The sequence below is a fragment of the Amblyomma maculatum genome, chromosome 5 (assembly GCF_055883805.1).
Source record: "Amblyomma maculatum isolate TAMU_Amacu chromosome 5, ASM5588380v1, whole genome shotgun sequence".
In the NCBI taxonomy this organism is placed as follows: domain Eukaryota; kingdom Metazoa; phylum Arthropoda; class Arachnida; order Ixodida; family Ixodidae; genus Amblyomma; species Amblyomma maculatum.
In genome coordinates this window covers 79,817,414-79,834,207 of record NC_139348.1, presented here as the reverse complement: position 1 = coordinate 79,834,207, position 16,794 = coordinate 79,817,414, and the positions used below count along the sequence as shown (strand labels likewise).

Genomic DNA, 16,794 nt, shown 5'->3' with positions numbered 1-16,794 from the left:
CCGCGTCCTTGGGAACAGTAGTCGAGCGCCGAAACCACTGCGCCACCCCGGCGGGGTCTTCATCCCTTCTGTCCCGCCGAACACTTACAAGTAAGGATGCACATCTCTCTCGCGCCTGTGTTCTCGGTGGTTGCGTGACCTCACAAGAGTCCTACTATGACTGTGGCTGCAGTAGGACCAGTAGGCTGCAGGTACCAAACTTATTCAACTTGGCCAGTAAAACTACCAATGCACGAAGACATATGCGAAGAAAAAAGAAAGCATTTTAATGCAGAGCCTGCTTAAATCCTTTTTACAGAATGAGTAGAAGTTTGAAGAGTGAGCCACGAGCTCAATTAGTTTGTCAGGGTTCAGTTGTCTCACTTTTCCATAATACAGAGCCAAAAATGGAGATCGAAAATCACATACTGTCGCTTGCCCTCTTAAAACATGGGCTCAGTAGCAACACACTACAGCAGGAGTCATGCCAATGCAATGCAAACTTTACAAGAATGTCAAAACAAGGATAACATGGCTGCAAGGTGTGGATCTTTTTAAATCGGTACAATGCTTTCCCGAGGTAGTTCAGTCTACAACAACTTGCATCACACTTACAATGGTCATGCTATCAAATTAGTGAGATAACAACTTCAGTACAGAAATGATAGGGTTGTGATAAGACTAACAAAAGGCAACAAAGGGCAACATATTTCACTTGTTATACAATGTTTCAACCCGAAACTAAAGTGCAAAATACATTACATATTAATACTTCTAAAAGTCAATATCCTCTAATCAACACTAACCAAATGTGAAGGAATTTTTTTTGTATGTTTGCCATCTTGGTTACACTATCTAATAGATGTTGCAGTACCATCTGCTTCAAAGGTTCCATTGTGAATAAGAAATTTGCAGTCTTTTCTCTTTTTACATACGGCTGCAATAAGGTGGACGTTTAATCAATAATTGCAGCAGTGACTTGAACCTACTCCTCTGCTTCATACACACTGGGATAACCAAGGACTGAGAACTATATGCTAACAAGAGAAGCAGCAGCCGAAATATTGCTGATTTCTGAGTAAAGCCTCAAGTGATATAAAGTATACCGTTCGGAATATTGCACAACTTCTCGCAGCCTTAAACGTGCATTGGGCGCCTGAGGCAACATTTACCAGCGGGTTGTGTGTGATTCATCTCGAGACGTTAATGAAGCAAACACCAAAGACATGCATACCCTGCAGTGCAAGACTTGATGGTAGAAGTGCGTCTTTTTTTTTTTTTTTTTTTTTCCTCTAAATATTTCTTCCAATGTCCACCAAACTCTGCTCAAGGTATGCTTAAGCCATTTGAGGAATATCTCGAGTGATTATCGAGCCACATCAGATTAGTGATGCAAGCAATCTCGCTGTGTCCGGAGGAAAGATTTATCTGCCCCTTAACACTTTCCCAGTCTTCCTTTGTCAGTAAATACCCAATGAAAATAGCAGCTTATCTGGCATTCAATCACGATGAACAGCCAGGATGTTTGATTCTGCCCTGTTCTGTTAGCTCTGCACGCTGAGTAGTACACAACATGCTATAATGAGGAATGTACGGGTGCTGTCAAAAGTAAACAAAAAGTGATGCCGTTGAATATTTTTTCTTTTTTATCCAGAGCTTAACAGTTGAGACTTATTAGTGGAGAGTGTATTTCACAATATCACAATGAGGCTGCAAATATCTAGTCTAGGATGCTTGAATTGAGGGCAATAAAATTGAATTGATCACTATTACTGCCTTGGATTCACTTTTGACCGCACCTATACATAACTAGCATTAATAGCAGTTATCTAAGAACTTAAAAGTTGTTCAGCAACAAGCCAAGCAGGCCGTAAATAAAGGTGGACTAACATCATTTCTACACAACTGGATGTCAACAAACAGACACTTTCGACTGTAGCACCATCATGACAAGACTGAGCAAAAAAACCAACATGAATAATTTTTGCTGCACCCACAGCAGACTGGCACAAATCAGCGCAATGAAGCAAGAGAGCAAGAACACCAACCACCAATTTTTTCCTTACAGCGGCCTGAGAATCAAACAACACATCATGCAAAGATGAAAACACCGACAACTCCGTTGCGTTAAAAAAAATAGAGAAAACGATCTATACAAAGCGAAAGCCTCTATCTCCCAGTCCTAGTTTGACTTAAATGGCCTCTGCCTACAATGTCCCTTGTCAACCTATTGCACGCATTAATATCAAGCCAGGATGTTGCACAGCATAAGCCGTCAGCAGGAGAGCAGAAAAACTCGCACTGGCTCCTAACAGTGACCTCGATAAACAAGTTAAAAGAACATGAGAAGAGATTTAATTAGGCAAAATACTTTCAAATATTTCGGACAAATAGGATCTTTTCTGTACATCTGTTCCGGCTATATATATATACACATATACACACACATCTGCGGCGGCAAAGGAGAGACATGAAGCTCATGATCAGAGCAGTGGAAAAAGCTATAAATCTCCACCTTAACACTCCCTGCAAGTCCACAAGAAAGAAACGCGCATAAGCATATGTACAATGTCTTGTTGAGATAGCAAACGCCTTTGTTTCCTGTCACCCGTAGACAAGCAAAGTTAAAAAAAAAAAAGATGGTGCTACTTGGCTCCTTCCTTGTGCGGTGATCACCTTTTCCGCAGAAACAAACACAACATATTTCAAACGTGTCACGCTTTTCTTATTTTCCAACACGGCGATGCTCCCGCCTGACGTGTGGCACCGGTTTTAAACAGATCTTTGCTACTTCCACGAGATGTTTAAAAATTGTATGCAAAACACTCTCTTGAATGAACGAAGCGCTGTAAATATAAAAAAAGGGGGGGGGGGGGCAAGCAGGACATCAAGAAAACAAATTTAAGGCATTCAGTGCATAAAGGTGCATTTCAAAGGACACAAAAAAAAATCTGTGGTGTCCACACAAGAGTGTAAAGTGTCCTGTCTACAACATCGAATGCAAGCAAGTACCCCAAGTCTAGTTCAGCTAGACAAATACTGCCAGGCTGATGATGAGATGTGCAAAAAATGGGGATTACTCGAAGATGCAGACCACTCGGGAGTTCTTTGCTACATAAAAATGGGCGACACAGAAAGAAAAGGGGGGACACATCCATCAACAGCAGCCGCATGTTCTCACACCGGAATTATTTGTCACAGGTCTTTGCTTCTTCCATTGCTGTTGTTCAAATCGACGACAACTGGCCGCATGGGTACGTTTGTGGATGCATCAAGCCTACGAACAGTATATTCAATAAAACAGAAGCCGGTAAAAAAGTTTAGTAACCGTGCTTGTCGTGCTTAAATGAAACAACCATGCTTGCAATCCATTGAGAAACATTACTGAACAATGTGAAGCTGTCTAGTGGCTTAAAAAACTCCCATATGCAAAGTAATTATGAGAATTCAGTCATGTAAATACAAGCTAGCCAATGCAGGCGACAGAGCACTGGAAGAACTAGTTATCAGTGCTACTCGTTAACGAGCACAGAAAGATAATGACAACAAAGAAGGCAGTACAACATAGGTACCAATCATTTTCCGCTTATTAACAATGATTACATTCCAACTAGCTAAAATTATGACATTACTGCACCAGAGTTATAACTGCATAACCTGTCTTCTCTGACAGCTACATGGAACATACTTAACTGCTCACACCCATGCAAACAGAAGCAAATAAATAACAAAGCACATGCAATAAGTGGAAGGATTGCCTAAGTCGACCTGAACAGCCTCTGCCTAAGCAAATATGGAAACATGACTGGTGACACCTACTGACGTTACAATCATCTTCACTTTTCCACCGAATTCACGACCTAAGCTCGGAGTGTATCTTTACACTTCAGACAGCTCTTCCTTTCTGGCATCTTACTCAAAGGCAAGGTACGCACACAAGATCAAGATCAAAGGCCACTTTAAGAAGGACATGCAACAAAAAACCCAAGACGTTACTTCGACCCAATTCCAGGAAGGAGAACTCTGAAAGGCCCCTGAAGAGCAAGAGGTTTCAAAGTACGGTTTGCACTGTGTAACGCTGCAAAAATGTCATTAAATAAAAGAATAAAAAGAGGTCGACCCCCAGCTGCTTTCCAACGAAGCGAGAGTATTCACATCCTGCCAGCATTATGGCACACACAAGCAGCAACAGCAACTGTCCAGAATATTCCTCGGCAAGCGAACAGGGTGTGGTAGTGTGGTCAAGGGTCGGTGTAATTTAACGTCTGAAAGAATGCCGCATACCTGCAAATAAAACGCCTCAAAGGGATGACATTTGCATTCTGGTGCCCGTAACATTTGTCAACGAAGATCGCAAATACAATGCTGAAATTAAATGAGCATGCTCAAATTGGTTTTGCATAGCTTTTCTAACAATGCAATCGTATATAAAGAAAAAGAAAAAGCTCGAAGCATCTGACTCGACATTTACATTTTGTTCTGTTGACTACATGCCTTGACTTGTGAGACAGATCCAAGGCCCTCGATATGGTTTGTAGAGCTGTTCCCAGTAGTCTTTTATCTATTGCAAATGACTGCAGGGTTATACAAGCATGGTAAAAGAATTTCATGCTTTGCTTTAAAGTCTAGGAGACTGCGCTGCTACAAAACCGGGCATTTTAAAACTTCGAGAGGTAAGTAAAAAAAGTAAAGATACCACTTCTCAACAAAGATTTCACAGCAGATCCCTTTTCGCAGCTGTACTACAGCCAAGGATGCTACAGCCCTTATGGCACAACAAAACGTCAGAAAGCTAGAAATAAGAAACAAAATACTCAAGCTAGGGCCTCGGACCAAATCCACTTCAGCGAACCAAGGAGAGATAACAGGGGGCCTGATGCAGTTGAGAAGCCCACTCAATTTGTAAACACCAAGGACAGGCCGCGACAGGCGAGAAGAATCAGCCCTTCACCCCCAATGCCACACGTCTTCAAGCCAAGCCACCCGGGACGAATTGACAACACCGACAGAGATTCGTTGCTGCACGCACAGATAGAGGCACTGCTCGAAAAAGAAAAACTTTGTCCATTTGATCGGGCTATCGGCGCTTTGACGCACGATGATGGGAGAAAACAGCAAGGCAGAGCGGCGAATCACTCCAGGTAGCAGGCACGTGAGTGCGGAGAAGTGGCGGACGAAGAAGCGGACGAGCTGCTCACAGCTTCACCTGCGCACAAAACTTTGAGAGCCAACTTCACTTCAGCGACACAAGGGCAGAGAACGGCTGAAGAAGCTCGCGCCGTCTGGCAACAGAGGCGCCAGACAGGGGGTGCCCCTCGTCGCCGCAGCTGAAAGAACCAGTTAGTCATCCACCATCGGGCACTCTCTGTCAGCACAGACGCCACAGCAGGAATGCGGCGTTTCGTGCCCGCGGTTCGAGGCGATGACTGCAGCAGAGGTGATCGGTCGAAATTCTTTTGACGTTTCGCAGTTCCGGAACATTGTGGACGCGCACTTGGAAAGTCTTGCCGAGCGCGCTTTCACTGGTAGGAGGAGTCTCTGTGCCGCAAGCTCGTCCGTGACGTGTGGTCGCGCGCCTGTACCATGTTCTGCTGTGAAGGCTGCCGCGGAGGTGGCGTTGCCCTGGCTTCGACGTAGCAGCCCTTAACCCGTCCGATGTCCTGCGTGACCACGATGAAGATTTCGCGGTCCTTGCACTTGATCTGCTCCCGGAGATACTGCAGCAACTCCTGAGACTGTGCAGAGAGAGACGAAGAGGCAGGCTTTAGATGCGCCACCAGAGATCGGTGCACAAATCCAATAGTATTGCACTCAAAATTGCAAGTCGCACCAAAACTTTTCAACAACCCATTCCCTAGCGATCATGTGAACCCTTCGTTGTTGTAACATTGTAACATAATTGTCACATGGTAGTACGAGAAGAATGTGCACACAAAAGAAATTCATTATTATGGATTTTGGGTTTGATTTCGTTAGTGGGATTGAATGCCCCAATAAAGTGACGCAAGGTTATCAGAGATGCTGTGGTGGATGGCTCTGGAAGTTTCCACCACCTGGGGTTCTTTAGTGCACACTGACATCGCACAGCATACGAGCACCTTGCTTTTCGCCTCCATCGAAAAGCAGTCACCGCAGACATCCCGCACCCTCGGCCACAGAAGTTGAGTGCCTTGACCACTGCACTAAAACGGCGGGGTTAATATGATTTTTATGAGATTAGCTTCAGTTTATAGTATGTTGCTGAAATCCAGCCACTCCTGCTTTGATGAGGATCTCGGTTCCAACACTGCCTAGAACAATTCCAGGACCATTTCCGACCACAGCTTTTTCTCCTCTCTCTTTCACTTTCTTCTCAGCAGCTGCATTGTCTGGCACAGTTACCTTTTTCACCTGTCCTAACACTGGCCTCTGCCTCCTGCCGTTGACGGCCGAGAAAAGCCAAGTGTGAATACTTTACTGCCCTCAGCATATTCCCCCTCAGAGGTACTGCACATGAATCACTGTTGAAGCGTTTCATTTATGCTGTCACTTGGAAAATGCTGTTGATGGTCACAATTTCAAGAGCAGCCTGAACGTGCACGAGTGTATTTGGTGTTTGGTCTCACTGAAACCATGTTTGCAACAAGCATTTCCACATGGGAGGAACAAATAAAGCACATACAAGCTGAGAGAGCTGGGGATACTTCTGACCCTGTTTCTCGCACATTGTGACAACAGCTCTCGATATCGGAGGTACCAGACAGAATGATTTCGGTGGGCACCATGGTGATGCACAGAATGCCACCCATCCAAGATGAGCTACCTGATCCCTCTTGATCACTCCTGACCATGTAAAGCTTTAGAAACAGCATTGAAAGCTGCCGAGTGGTCATTTTTGAAAGAATGCATGGGAGACGAGCTCGTGCCATTCATCCATCGCTAAAAGGTTAGTCGATGTTTGCACATGCCCTTGGCTTTTGACAATTTCTTCCATTGTGGCCTGCCGCAGAAAAGGCTCCCTTGCCAGGAAGTGACAATGTCTATGAAGCTGCAACCATCTGGACAAACTAACACATATATGTGCCTGGCACCTCCTGCAGCCGGTTGCAGAGTGGTTTGCTTCAATGAGTGGTTATTTACTGCAACACATGAATATGCCGTCATTCCGTGTTTTCCATTTCACTTAATCATGTCTCCGCATTACAATAATACTTCATGTGCGCATACGGTGTCATCTCGGCCCGATGCAACCATTCACATCAGCCGCCTCCATGTCATTCAAGGACCACTCTCTCATATGCTACTTCGTTGGCCAAATTCACTTTTGTAGTGAAAGCTACATTGGCCACGAACTTGCGATTTCACTGTGCTGGTGCTCCGAGGAGGCACAGAAAGGCCTTGAGCCATTCCATAGCAACCGGCATAGCTGGCGGACGCTGCGCGCTCGCCGCCGCCGCAGTTTCGTATGACGTCACACCGCTTGCCTGATCGTTGCGCTCGCCTTCGCTCGCTTCGCCAGCTGTGTCGCATGCCTGATAGTATGTCGGAGGATTGAGAAGTAGAGCTCGCGTGCGCCGCAACCACAGTTGAGGCAGCAGTATGGACGGCGACAAGTGCTAAGCAGGAGGAGGCCTGGAATTAACATCGGAACGAGATGAAAAGGAAATGAATTACCCAGGAAACAGAGTAACAGAGCGCCAAACAACTGGCTAAACACCGTGAATATGCCGTCGTGAGACAGGCACGTTTAACGTCCGTAGTGTCCGGACGTTAGTGTCGATCGCTAGCAGCAGCGACAGCAGCTGGAGGAGAGACTCGAGTCCTGCTTCACTGAAGACGGCCCGTGATTAACGATGGAATGCGACTAAGACATTTTAGTAAGCTCAAGAAACCAAAGAAAAATGTACCGTTCACCTAGAGAATAGGCGTAAGAGTGAGGCTGCCCGAAAGGCAGCACGTCAGGCCACCAGTGCATTGTACGAGGAGGCGCCGCCGCATTTGCGTCCCCATGCTTCAGCTTTCACTTCGCACTAGGTTTAACCGAAGTTAAACCTCGGCCATTTTTTCGTGTGTGTGTGTGGAATACGTACCTCTAGCAGATAACAGATGCGTTAGTCATTCCTGTATATCGATACGGACATAGTTTTTGCCTACAACCACCAAATAATTTATAATTTAATTTTCTTTGGCAACAGACGTTTGGACATACAAGATGAACGCATGCCGATGACAAATTTCACAGCATGCACACACAAAATGTTGCAACCAGAATCAAAGATATAAAATACAATCAAGTGAGTGCTTTTGGGAAATCCTGTGCTTCATAAAATCCAAGCACTTTGGAACACATCATAAATATTAAGTGAAATGAAACTCAAAAAGCACCGCAAGTAACGTTGAATGCATGTACCAGGTGCCTATAGTTTGTTCGTTAAGTCCTGTAACCCATGCTCAGCTGCCCCATTTTGATTTTGCCCTCGGCATTTGTGGAAAAACTTCTTTAGTGCTGTAAAAAAAAGAGGCAGGGGGGGGGGGGGGGGGGGCACTTTGGGCCAGATTTTAGGAGGCTACTTACCTCAGAAGGAATGTCTCAAGAGCAGCCCACCCTTCTTAGTATAATTTTTAAATACACCCTAACTAAGGAGCGCTTCGTGAGGTGAAATTCCCCGAGGTAAGCAGCCTTCTAAAATTTGGCCCTTAGGCTTCAACATTAAGGGTAAGATGCAATAGCATTAAACAACTATAGACACCAAATTTTGGCGGCATTTTTTTATTGCGAAATCAATAATACTCTAGGTTTCGAGCCTTCAGCTTAGCGCGGCCGGTAGCCACGTCTTACCCACGTGGGCTGTCAGGAGCTGCCAACTTGGGTCTCTCGTTTCACATGGGACGGTTATGTCAGAATCAGAATCCTAGGACCCTGACATTCACGTTACCCCTATAGGCCACTAAGGCACGTTCATACGGCTTGGTTAAAGCGAGGCTTTATGTGTGGGCTGAGGAAGAAGAAAAAGAAAAGAAGAAAAACGCTCGGTCACCCACAGCTAATGCTTTCGCTCAATATTTGGTTCAGCAGCATTGAACCCTTGTAATTTTCTTTCTTGTTAATGATGCATTATCCATTCCTGTATATCGATCCGGGTGTAGTTTTTGCCTACAACCGCCAAGTAATATATAACAATTTTCTTTTTTCAGCAGTTTCGGTTTCAGCAGCCAAGAGATGGCTGCGACGTCACAATCAAATCTTGAGGCGCGCGGGAAAAGACGTTGATACAGTTGAACATCATTATAACGAAGCAGTATGGAGCGCAAAAATTTGTTCATTATATCCGATGTTCGTTTTAAAAGTGCACGCCCAAATTTGATAAATACGTCTGCTAATAAAAAAACAAAATGTGCACTAATATGAACAACACAAAGGTGCGAAAACGCGCAAATTTTTTTGTTAAAAGGTTGGAAAAAAACATAAAACCTTGCCCTTCTTTCCGTGCCGGAGAGCAAAAATGAATACTCAAGAAGGTATGCTGTCTGCGCACAATTAGCGTGACAGAGCCAGTGGACTCCGAGAGTGCAGCGTGCATGCACGGGTCAATCGGAGTGGCAGAGGTTCACGGAATAACATGACAGTGATGATGACATGCCAGTCACATGACTGCCAGCAGTTGCCGGCGGCGGCGGCAGCGATGCTTGAATCCAGCCCTGGCTGTTCATGACTTTCGAGATCACCGGGTGCGGGAGTGTGATCTCTGAGACCATGGGCTGGGCCGTTGTCGCTAGTTTTTGTCGCCGCCACTAGATGACGCGGCGCGCGAATGATTTAAACACACTTCTGTGGCGGGGTATTCAATCTATTGAAAAATTTGCATTTCTTGGTGTTTTTCTGGCTTCTTTACGCTATATTGCCGTTTTAGTACAAAAAGAAAACTGCTTAGTTACAACCGATCTAGCATCAAATTTTGAACTTTTCATTTCGTTATACAGAAAGAACTCCCATAAAAATGAAGCAGACCAGCTAAACTATAATTTTAGTTCATTTTATCCGATAATTCACTATAACAGCGCTCGTTATAGTGAGGTTCGACTGTATAATCATCCATTCTCCATTTGTACTGACTCCTGTTCTTGAGGCAGGCTGGCTTAATCCCTGCAGTGAAGTCAAATGACACAGGAATGATTACATCGCTGTATTTTCATCCCTCACGCGACCTAGACTTGATTGTGACGTTGCAGCCCTCGATTGGCTGTTGGGAAAAGAAATTTGAGGATAAATTATTCATCAGTTGTAGGCGAATGTGACGTGGCGATCGGTGAACAGTACTACCTTAGGCATCATTAGAAACGATAAAAAGCAATCATAAAAATTAGGTGTCTATACTCCTTTAACATAGCTTCTCTGCGGTATGTAGACAGGCGATGTTAAGGGGGGACACTGTTTTTAAAACTATTTTTGTTATTTATAAATCGAAATTGATGCAACTTGGTGGGTTTGTGTAGCTTTTTGTGCAGATTCCAAAACTGCAATTATTTCTTTTGTGTTCCAATTATTTCATGAGATAATTACACCAATTAGTCTAATTCTTACAAGAACAATTACAAAATGACCACTGAAGAAAAACTTCAGATAAACACATTGCTGGACACTAGAAAGAATGAGGAACACAATGTTGCAAGCAAATTTTTGATTAAGCAATTATTTCTTGTTTTATTGCATAACAAAGTTGAAAGTTCAAAATATAGCATATAATGGTCACAAATAAAAGCCATTTTAAAAATTCTGAACAAGCAATTAAAAACTCTACTTGCAACATTGTGTGCTCTACATATTTGGCTTCATGCTGAAAAAAGAATTATTACTCTATCTGCAATAGGTGCCGACATATTAAGGCCGCAAAACTGCAAGTGGTCGACAGTGCATGTTTTGAGAAAAGAGCAAAAAAGAAACGGGATTATTTAACAGACATTCACTGGTGCAATGCACACATTTACAATTTAAAACGGCTAGAAACCTTCAGGAATGTAGTCTCTTTGCTTTCCAACGTCCAAGTGTCGCCTTTTTCATTTTGACTTGCAGTTGCAGCACATTCAGTTGTCACTTTTCGGCTGTGCGAGTCACATGCAGGCAGCGTTTTTTGTTTTTTTTTTAAGTAAGTCGCTTTGCTACGTCCTCGCATCAAGACCGCGGTGAGGAACGTTTATTGCGGAAAAGAAATGTAATATGGAGCTGTTTGCTGCTCCCCAGTGCTCTGCAATACACTGGAAGCAAGTGCATTCACTAAGGACTATGAACGAGGTCCGATCGACGCAAATGGACGGCGAGCTCTACGAAGACGACATGTCCCGCAGTTTACACATTGGAGAATAAATAAGTTTGACGGTGATTTCTTATCCCTGTTCACTTTTTTGAATGCCAATATCGCCGCCGTATGTTTTACGCTTCGCCAATCTCGGCAAACTGTTTAGATCTGACGATCATGAACTACGCCTCGCCAAGCAGACTGTCCACCGTGCTGCCGTCATCGTCACGAAAACAATCCGTCTACCACTTCGTTGCTGGAGTTGGCGCGAGTTCAAGCTTTTTCTGTTTTGAGCTTATCTTTCTGCTCATCTGCGGCCTGCGATATCACTGTCGCGGCGGGTGCGACCACTGGCAGTAGCGGTCGCCAGGGACAGAACACTGAAATTTAGGTCTCGATTTTTTTTCGCCGCACTGGAAAGATTGATGTCTAAAATGTTCAATTCCATAAAGGTTTTGTTAGAAACGCTGTAGAAAATTTTTACCAGGAATTTTTCGATCAATGCGTGCGCCCGTTTTTATGTAGTCCAGTGCTGGAAACCAGGAGCAGCGACCGCGATGAAGACTGGTGGTCGACAAAAAAGCCGTACCGAAAAAAAATACAACTTTCACTCGCCAGACAGTAATCAGATATTTTTTTGCATAGAGTAACGTCCTTTTCAGTTTCACACTCAATGCTGTTACGGCACAATAATGCACGCCCTCGTCGACGAAAGTTTAATGGGCACTGTCATTGCTTCATTCAGGAAATTGCAAACACTGTGGCGCCATCTAGTGGCAACACCTGAAAGCATACCTCTCGCAGTGCGAAAGCAGGGGTGGTTTTTATTTAAGGACGCACTGGAGAGAGCACAAAATATGATAAATTATGGCAAGCACTCCTCGAAGAAAAAAGAACAATGTGCAGTTACGGAAATCAGCAATATTTTGCTGACATGTAGTCACGTGGGGGGCTACAGTGAAAGTACTAGGGTTTCTCCGCTAGATAGCGCCTCGGTTGTTTTCATGCTATTTTTAATTGCAAATTAAAATTGTAAAGCCTCTTTTCTTTGACACTGTAGTGCTCAATCTGTACTATATGAGGCAAGATCTTTTCATCTCCACCATAATCTCATGACATATTTTGGCCAGTGTTCTGTCCCTTTAAGCTCTCTGCTGCACCTGAGTCTGACCACATGTTCAAAACTATCGAATATACTTGCACTGGCCTAGAACGTAGCAAAATACCTGGTGACTAGAACATGTCTCACACCTGCCTGCATCATCCCTCTCTGACGACAAGTCACAAGCGGCAATGATTACAATGCTAAGATTGGACGCCTCCACAAGCAGCATTCGAGCATGTTCCCAGCCGGAGGCAGGGCACCCACCAGCAGATAGAAGTCTGAAAAAGAGGTGCCCCACTGACCTTGCCGATGGCGATGGGTGCCTCGAGCTTGGAGTCAAGATTGTAGAAGGTGCCGGCCACCTCGCGCACTGCAATCCAGTGCTTGCGGCTCAGGGGAAACTGGAGGAAGCCAAACTTCATCTCGCTCGGCACATTCAGGATGAAGCCCACAATTTTGCTCAAGTCGATGCACGCCGGGTCCCTACACATAGGCAACAAAGACCGCCGGTGAAGGCAAGAAATGGTGCAGTGAAGGGTACAGGCACCTCAAATAAGGAAGGGAACATATCTGCCTCTGGTAGAAGCATTTTCAGGATCAGGAAGAGCAACGTAAGGGTAGATCTTCATTGAACCAGCTGTGGACCTTAAACAAAAGCCACATTTTCCCCCTAGATTTCTTTGACTGCATTGCAAACCTTATTATGTATACAGTTTGTAGGTGTCATTTAAGGGATCTGGTTAGATCCAAACGCAACATGCCATGTGAGGAAAATTAAAATGTGTAATGAGTAATTGCACTTCGGCAATTTTCTTTCCTTTTTCAAATTACAGCAGAGCCTCGGTGATACCTTCCCGGTTCATACGCTCAAAATCGCAGGCAGTAAAACATCTCCCATAGTGTTATGAAATTTTTCTTCCTGTTAATATTTTCCTGAATAATGTGATTCAACATTTATTACATTCAAAATTTCAACAAACTCTGGACGTATAATCTGTTTTACGATCAACCGGACACGTGCTAAGCAGTGCTCGTGACATGAAAAACTGATCTGCGGCATTTACCCGCCACAGTGGCTTTCCTGCAGTGCCAAGGTGCAAAGGGCCGAAGCATCAAAAAGCCAACAAGCCAACATACAGAGACGCCAATATGACCATGAGGAGAAATGAGGTAGTGTTTTTGCAGTACCTTGGGGGAATAGGGATGAACCATTTCATAACTACAATGATTTGCTTGCATATGAATGGGCCGGGTCTAGGGGACGCACCATAAGAAAAAGCACGGTGACTACACGCCACCACAATGGCTTCTCCACATGTCACTGGTGTAAAGAGGCGAAGCATAAAGAAAAAGCCAAAGAAGCAATCCTGTTTATCATTCATTGCCTTCTACGAACCGGATTTGTAACTAAATCTCTTCCGCACTTCGGGCAACTCAAATATGGACTGAATTCTGTGAAAGGTAAAAAAGAAGCTGCTCATATTTGATGTCCATACGCTAATATACACTTTTACGCAGTTAAAGGTTTCAAAATCGAGCAGTTCGGGTTATTATTTTTCTCGGATACAGTCGAAGACCGATTTTTTGGACACCCAATTTTTCGGACATGCTTGATTATTCGGACTTTTTGCCAGCCCCAGGACATACCTTACAAAGTCAATGTATTATGCGGCTCAAATTTTCGGACACTCTAGGGAGGGCTATTCGATTTTTCAGACATTTCAAGCGTCAGCCGGGCCCCAACTGCCACATTTTGAGCGGTGTCGCCGCCACCTTGTTTGTTTACTTTTCCTTCTATAGCCTCGAAACCGGTGCCAGCCTTGCGTGCCACTCCTCTGCTGAGCTGACGCTGGATTGAGGCTATATTATTCGCCTAGAAGCTTCCGCTTCCGGAACAACATCGCTGCCAAAGTTCCTTTTTTTTTTTTTTTTTTTTTTTTTGCTTGATCGCTTCGACTGCCTGTTCCTCTGGGGAGAATGTTTTTGCAGGTCGTCGATGCGCAATCACTTGACACATACCCTACACGTCACGTGCGTGTATCAGTCTTTTTGTTTGTTTTTTTCCTTGTAAGAGGAAACGCCAGCGGCAGTTTGTTTTGTCCACGCCATGGCTCCTCCTCCAACACAGTCTTCTCCCCTCCCCCATGGCTCCAAGCAGTGCTGACATGACTAACATGACTATATATGGGAAGCAGAAAAACAGAATTTTCCTCCCCCGGGGAAATGAGTGAGCGCAGATTCTGTGCGTTCGCAGTCTTTTGCTTTCGTTCTCTTTCTTCCGGTGGTCTGGCGGGGTTAGAGCTGGTATTCGAAGCGACGCAAGGACTTCGAGTCGCGAATCTGCTTCTTCGCAGCACGCTGCAGAGATTGCGAGTTTGCTTCCTCACTAGAATGAAAACATGCAAGAGTACTGACCTTATGCGGGGCCGCAAATATATTGAGTACCTGCACATGAGTTATTTGCACATATGCGCGCCCATAAGCATGCAGTTTTGTAGTGGCAAAAAGTAAATAACTAACTGCATGAGAGCATCTTGCGTGTAAATTTTGACGTTTGGAATTAAGCTGTGAAATTATACAAGATGGTACTTATCTTATGGGCAAACGATTTTACGTCACTACACATATATATATATATATATAGTTGTTTCACATAATTGAGGCGTAAAGTTTAAGGTGCAAAACGGCCAAGTGAGCCAAGTACACGTGCACAGCAAATCTTCAACACTCCCTCCGCTACCGCTCAGGCCAAACCAGTTCATACCTTACAGCTAGGGGAAAAAAAAAAGGAAGCAAGCGCCCACTGCTTTGCCAAGGGCAGCTTCAAGCCGTCACTCATTTGAAACCACGTTGTCTACTCTGGCTAGCCTGCCCGCTCCCTCCTTTCAACCTTTCCCCCCTAATAAGGGGGGAAAAAAAATAAAGCGTGCGTGCTGTTGAGTGCAGACGGCTAGATGCTTTCCCGCCTCCAGCTCGAAGCCGCGCTCCGACGGCCAAGCGCTTTTCTCACGACCCCAATAAAATAATAATAATTTTTAAAAATGACAAAAAAAAAATCGGCAGGACACGCAGAAGTGACGTAGCTCTACGTCACTTTTGTGTCACGTGATTGCGCACTCAGGACCTGCAAAAATACCCTCCCATTCCTCTGTGTGTTTACTGGGCCTTTCACATGCGTTGCCGAGCGTAGCGAGTAGGCTTAGCCGTGATCGTTTTGCGTTCTGTCGCTACCGTGGTCGCTACTGTAGCTCGCATTTAATTGAACCGGCGTCAGTTCTGAAGCTGTTCCGGATTTTATAAGGAGCTTTTTTTCTCTTTTTTGCGTGCAACGCGGCAACGGAGTCGGTGTTGTGATCCAGTGGTTCGTAATGAAGAAGCAATGATCGATGTTGTCGTTGGCCTCGAAGGCACCCATGAAGCGAGGCAAGTACCTCACCAGGTTGATGGCAAAGAAAGCGGCTATTGTGAAGCTCGTGGAAGGTGCTTCACACACATCACAGGCAGACGTCGCGAAAGAGTTTCAGATTTCGAGACAAACTATTTCGGACTACAGGAAGAGCAAGCAGAAGATTTTGGAAGCAGAAGAGAAGTCGACTGGGTGTCATCAGAAGAATGTAAGCAAAGGCACCTACCCAAAGCTCGAGGAGGCCCTCATCATATGGCTCAAGTCATCAGTGGCCAGCAAGGTTCCCGTCTCCGGTGGCCTCCTCAAACAAAAAGCTAAGACGATGGCACTTCAAATGAACATTGAAGGTTTTAAGGTGAGCGACGGCTGGCTACGAAATTTCATGAAGCGTTTCGACCTCAGTTTTAAAAAACTGTGCGGCAAAAGTGCAGCTGTTGATTTGAGTGTTGTCGCGGACTACCGCTCTGAGAAGCTGCAGTCGCCCTTACAAGACTACTTGCCGAACGACACTTCAACTGCAACGAGACCGGACTTTTTTTTAAGCTTATGCTGGAGAAGACCCCTGCCTTTGCTGGTGATCCCTGCCATGGTGGAAAACCCAGTAAGGAGCGGGTTACAGTTTTGGCCGGCAGCAACATGCCGGGAACAGAAAAACTGCCAATGCTCGTCATTGGCATGTCGAAAGCCCCAAGGTGCTTCAAATGGGTAAAGACCCTGCCTGTTTTGTATGAGGCTAACAAGAAGATCTGGATAACTCGGCAGCTTTTTGAAAGGTATGTACGAAAACTGGACCGTAAGTTTGGCCAAGAAGTCCGCCGAGTTTTGTTGTTCGTTGACAACTGCGCTGCACACGGGCACATTTACAACTTAAAGGCTGTGCGCGTCAAGTTTTTGCCACCTAACATGACAAGTATCCTGCAGCCGATGGACCAAGGTGTGATCCAAAACCTCAAGGTCAACTATCGGTCACGCTTGCTCTCGCGTGTGGAGGTGTGCCTCGACAGTGGGGAAAACCTACTCTGTCGATTTGC

At 44.9% G+C, this 16,794-nt stretch overlaps 1 protein-coding gene across 4 annotated transcripts in view; it reads right to left on the bottom strand.

The window, feature by feature from the left end:
* Positions 1–241: 241 nt before the first annotated feature.
* Positions 242–16,794, bottom strand: part of LOC146188570 (josephin-1-like) — a 30,583-nt gene continuing 14,030 nt past the window's right edge. For 3 of the 4 annotated variants that reach the window (XM_084603846.1, XM_084603848.1, XM_084603847.1), the window contains exons 5-6: positions 12,660–12,840; positions 242–5,714 (exon numbers count right to left, since the gene is read on the bottom strand). In XM_084603846.1, the coding sequence (XP_084459972.1) occupies positions 5,499–5,714; positions 12,660–12,840 (397 nt within the window). In that variant the 3' untranslated portion in view covers positions 242–5,498. Of the gene's footprint in view, positions 5,715–8,724; positions 8,955–12,659; positions 12,841–16,794 lie in introns of those variants that run through there. The other variant, XM_084603849.1, reaches the window with a different exon arrangement.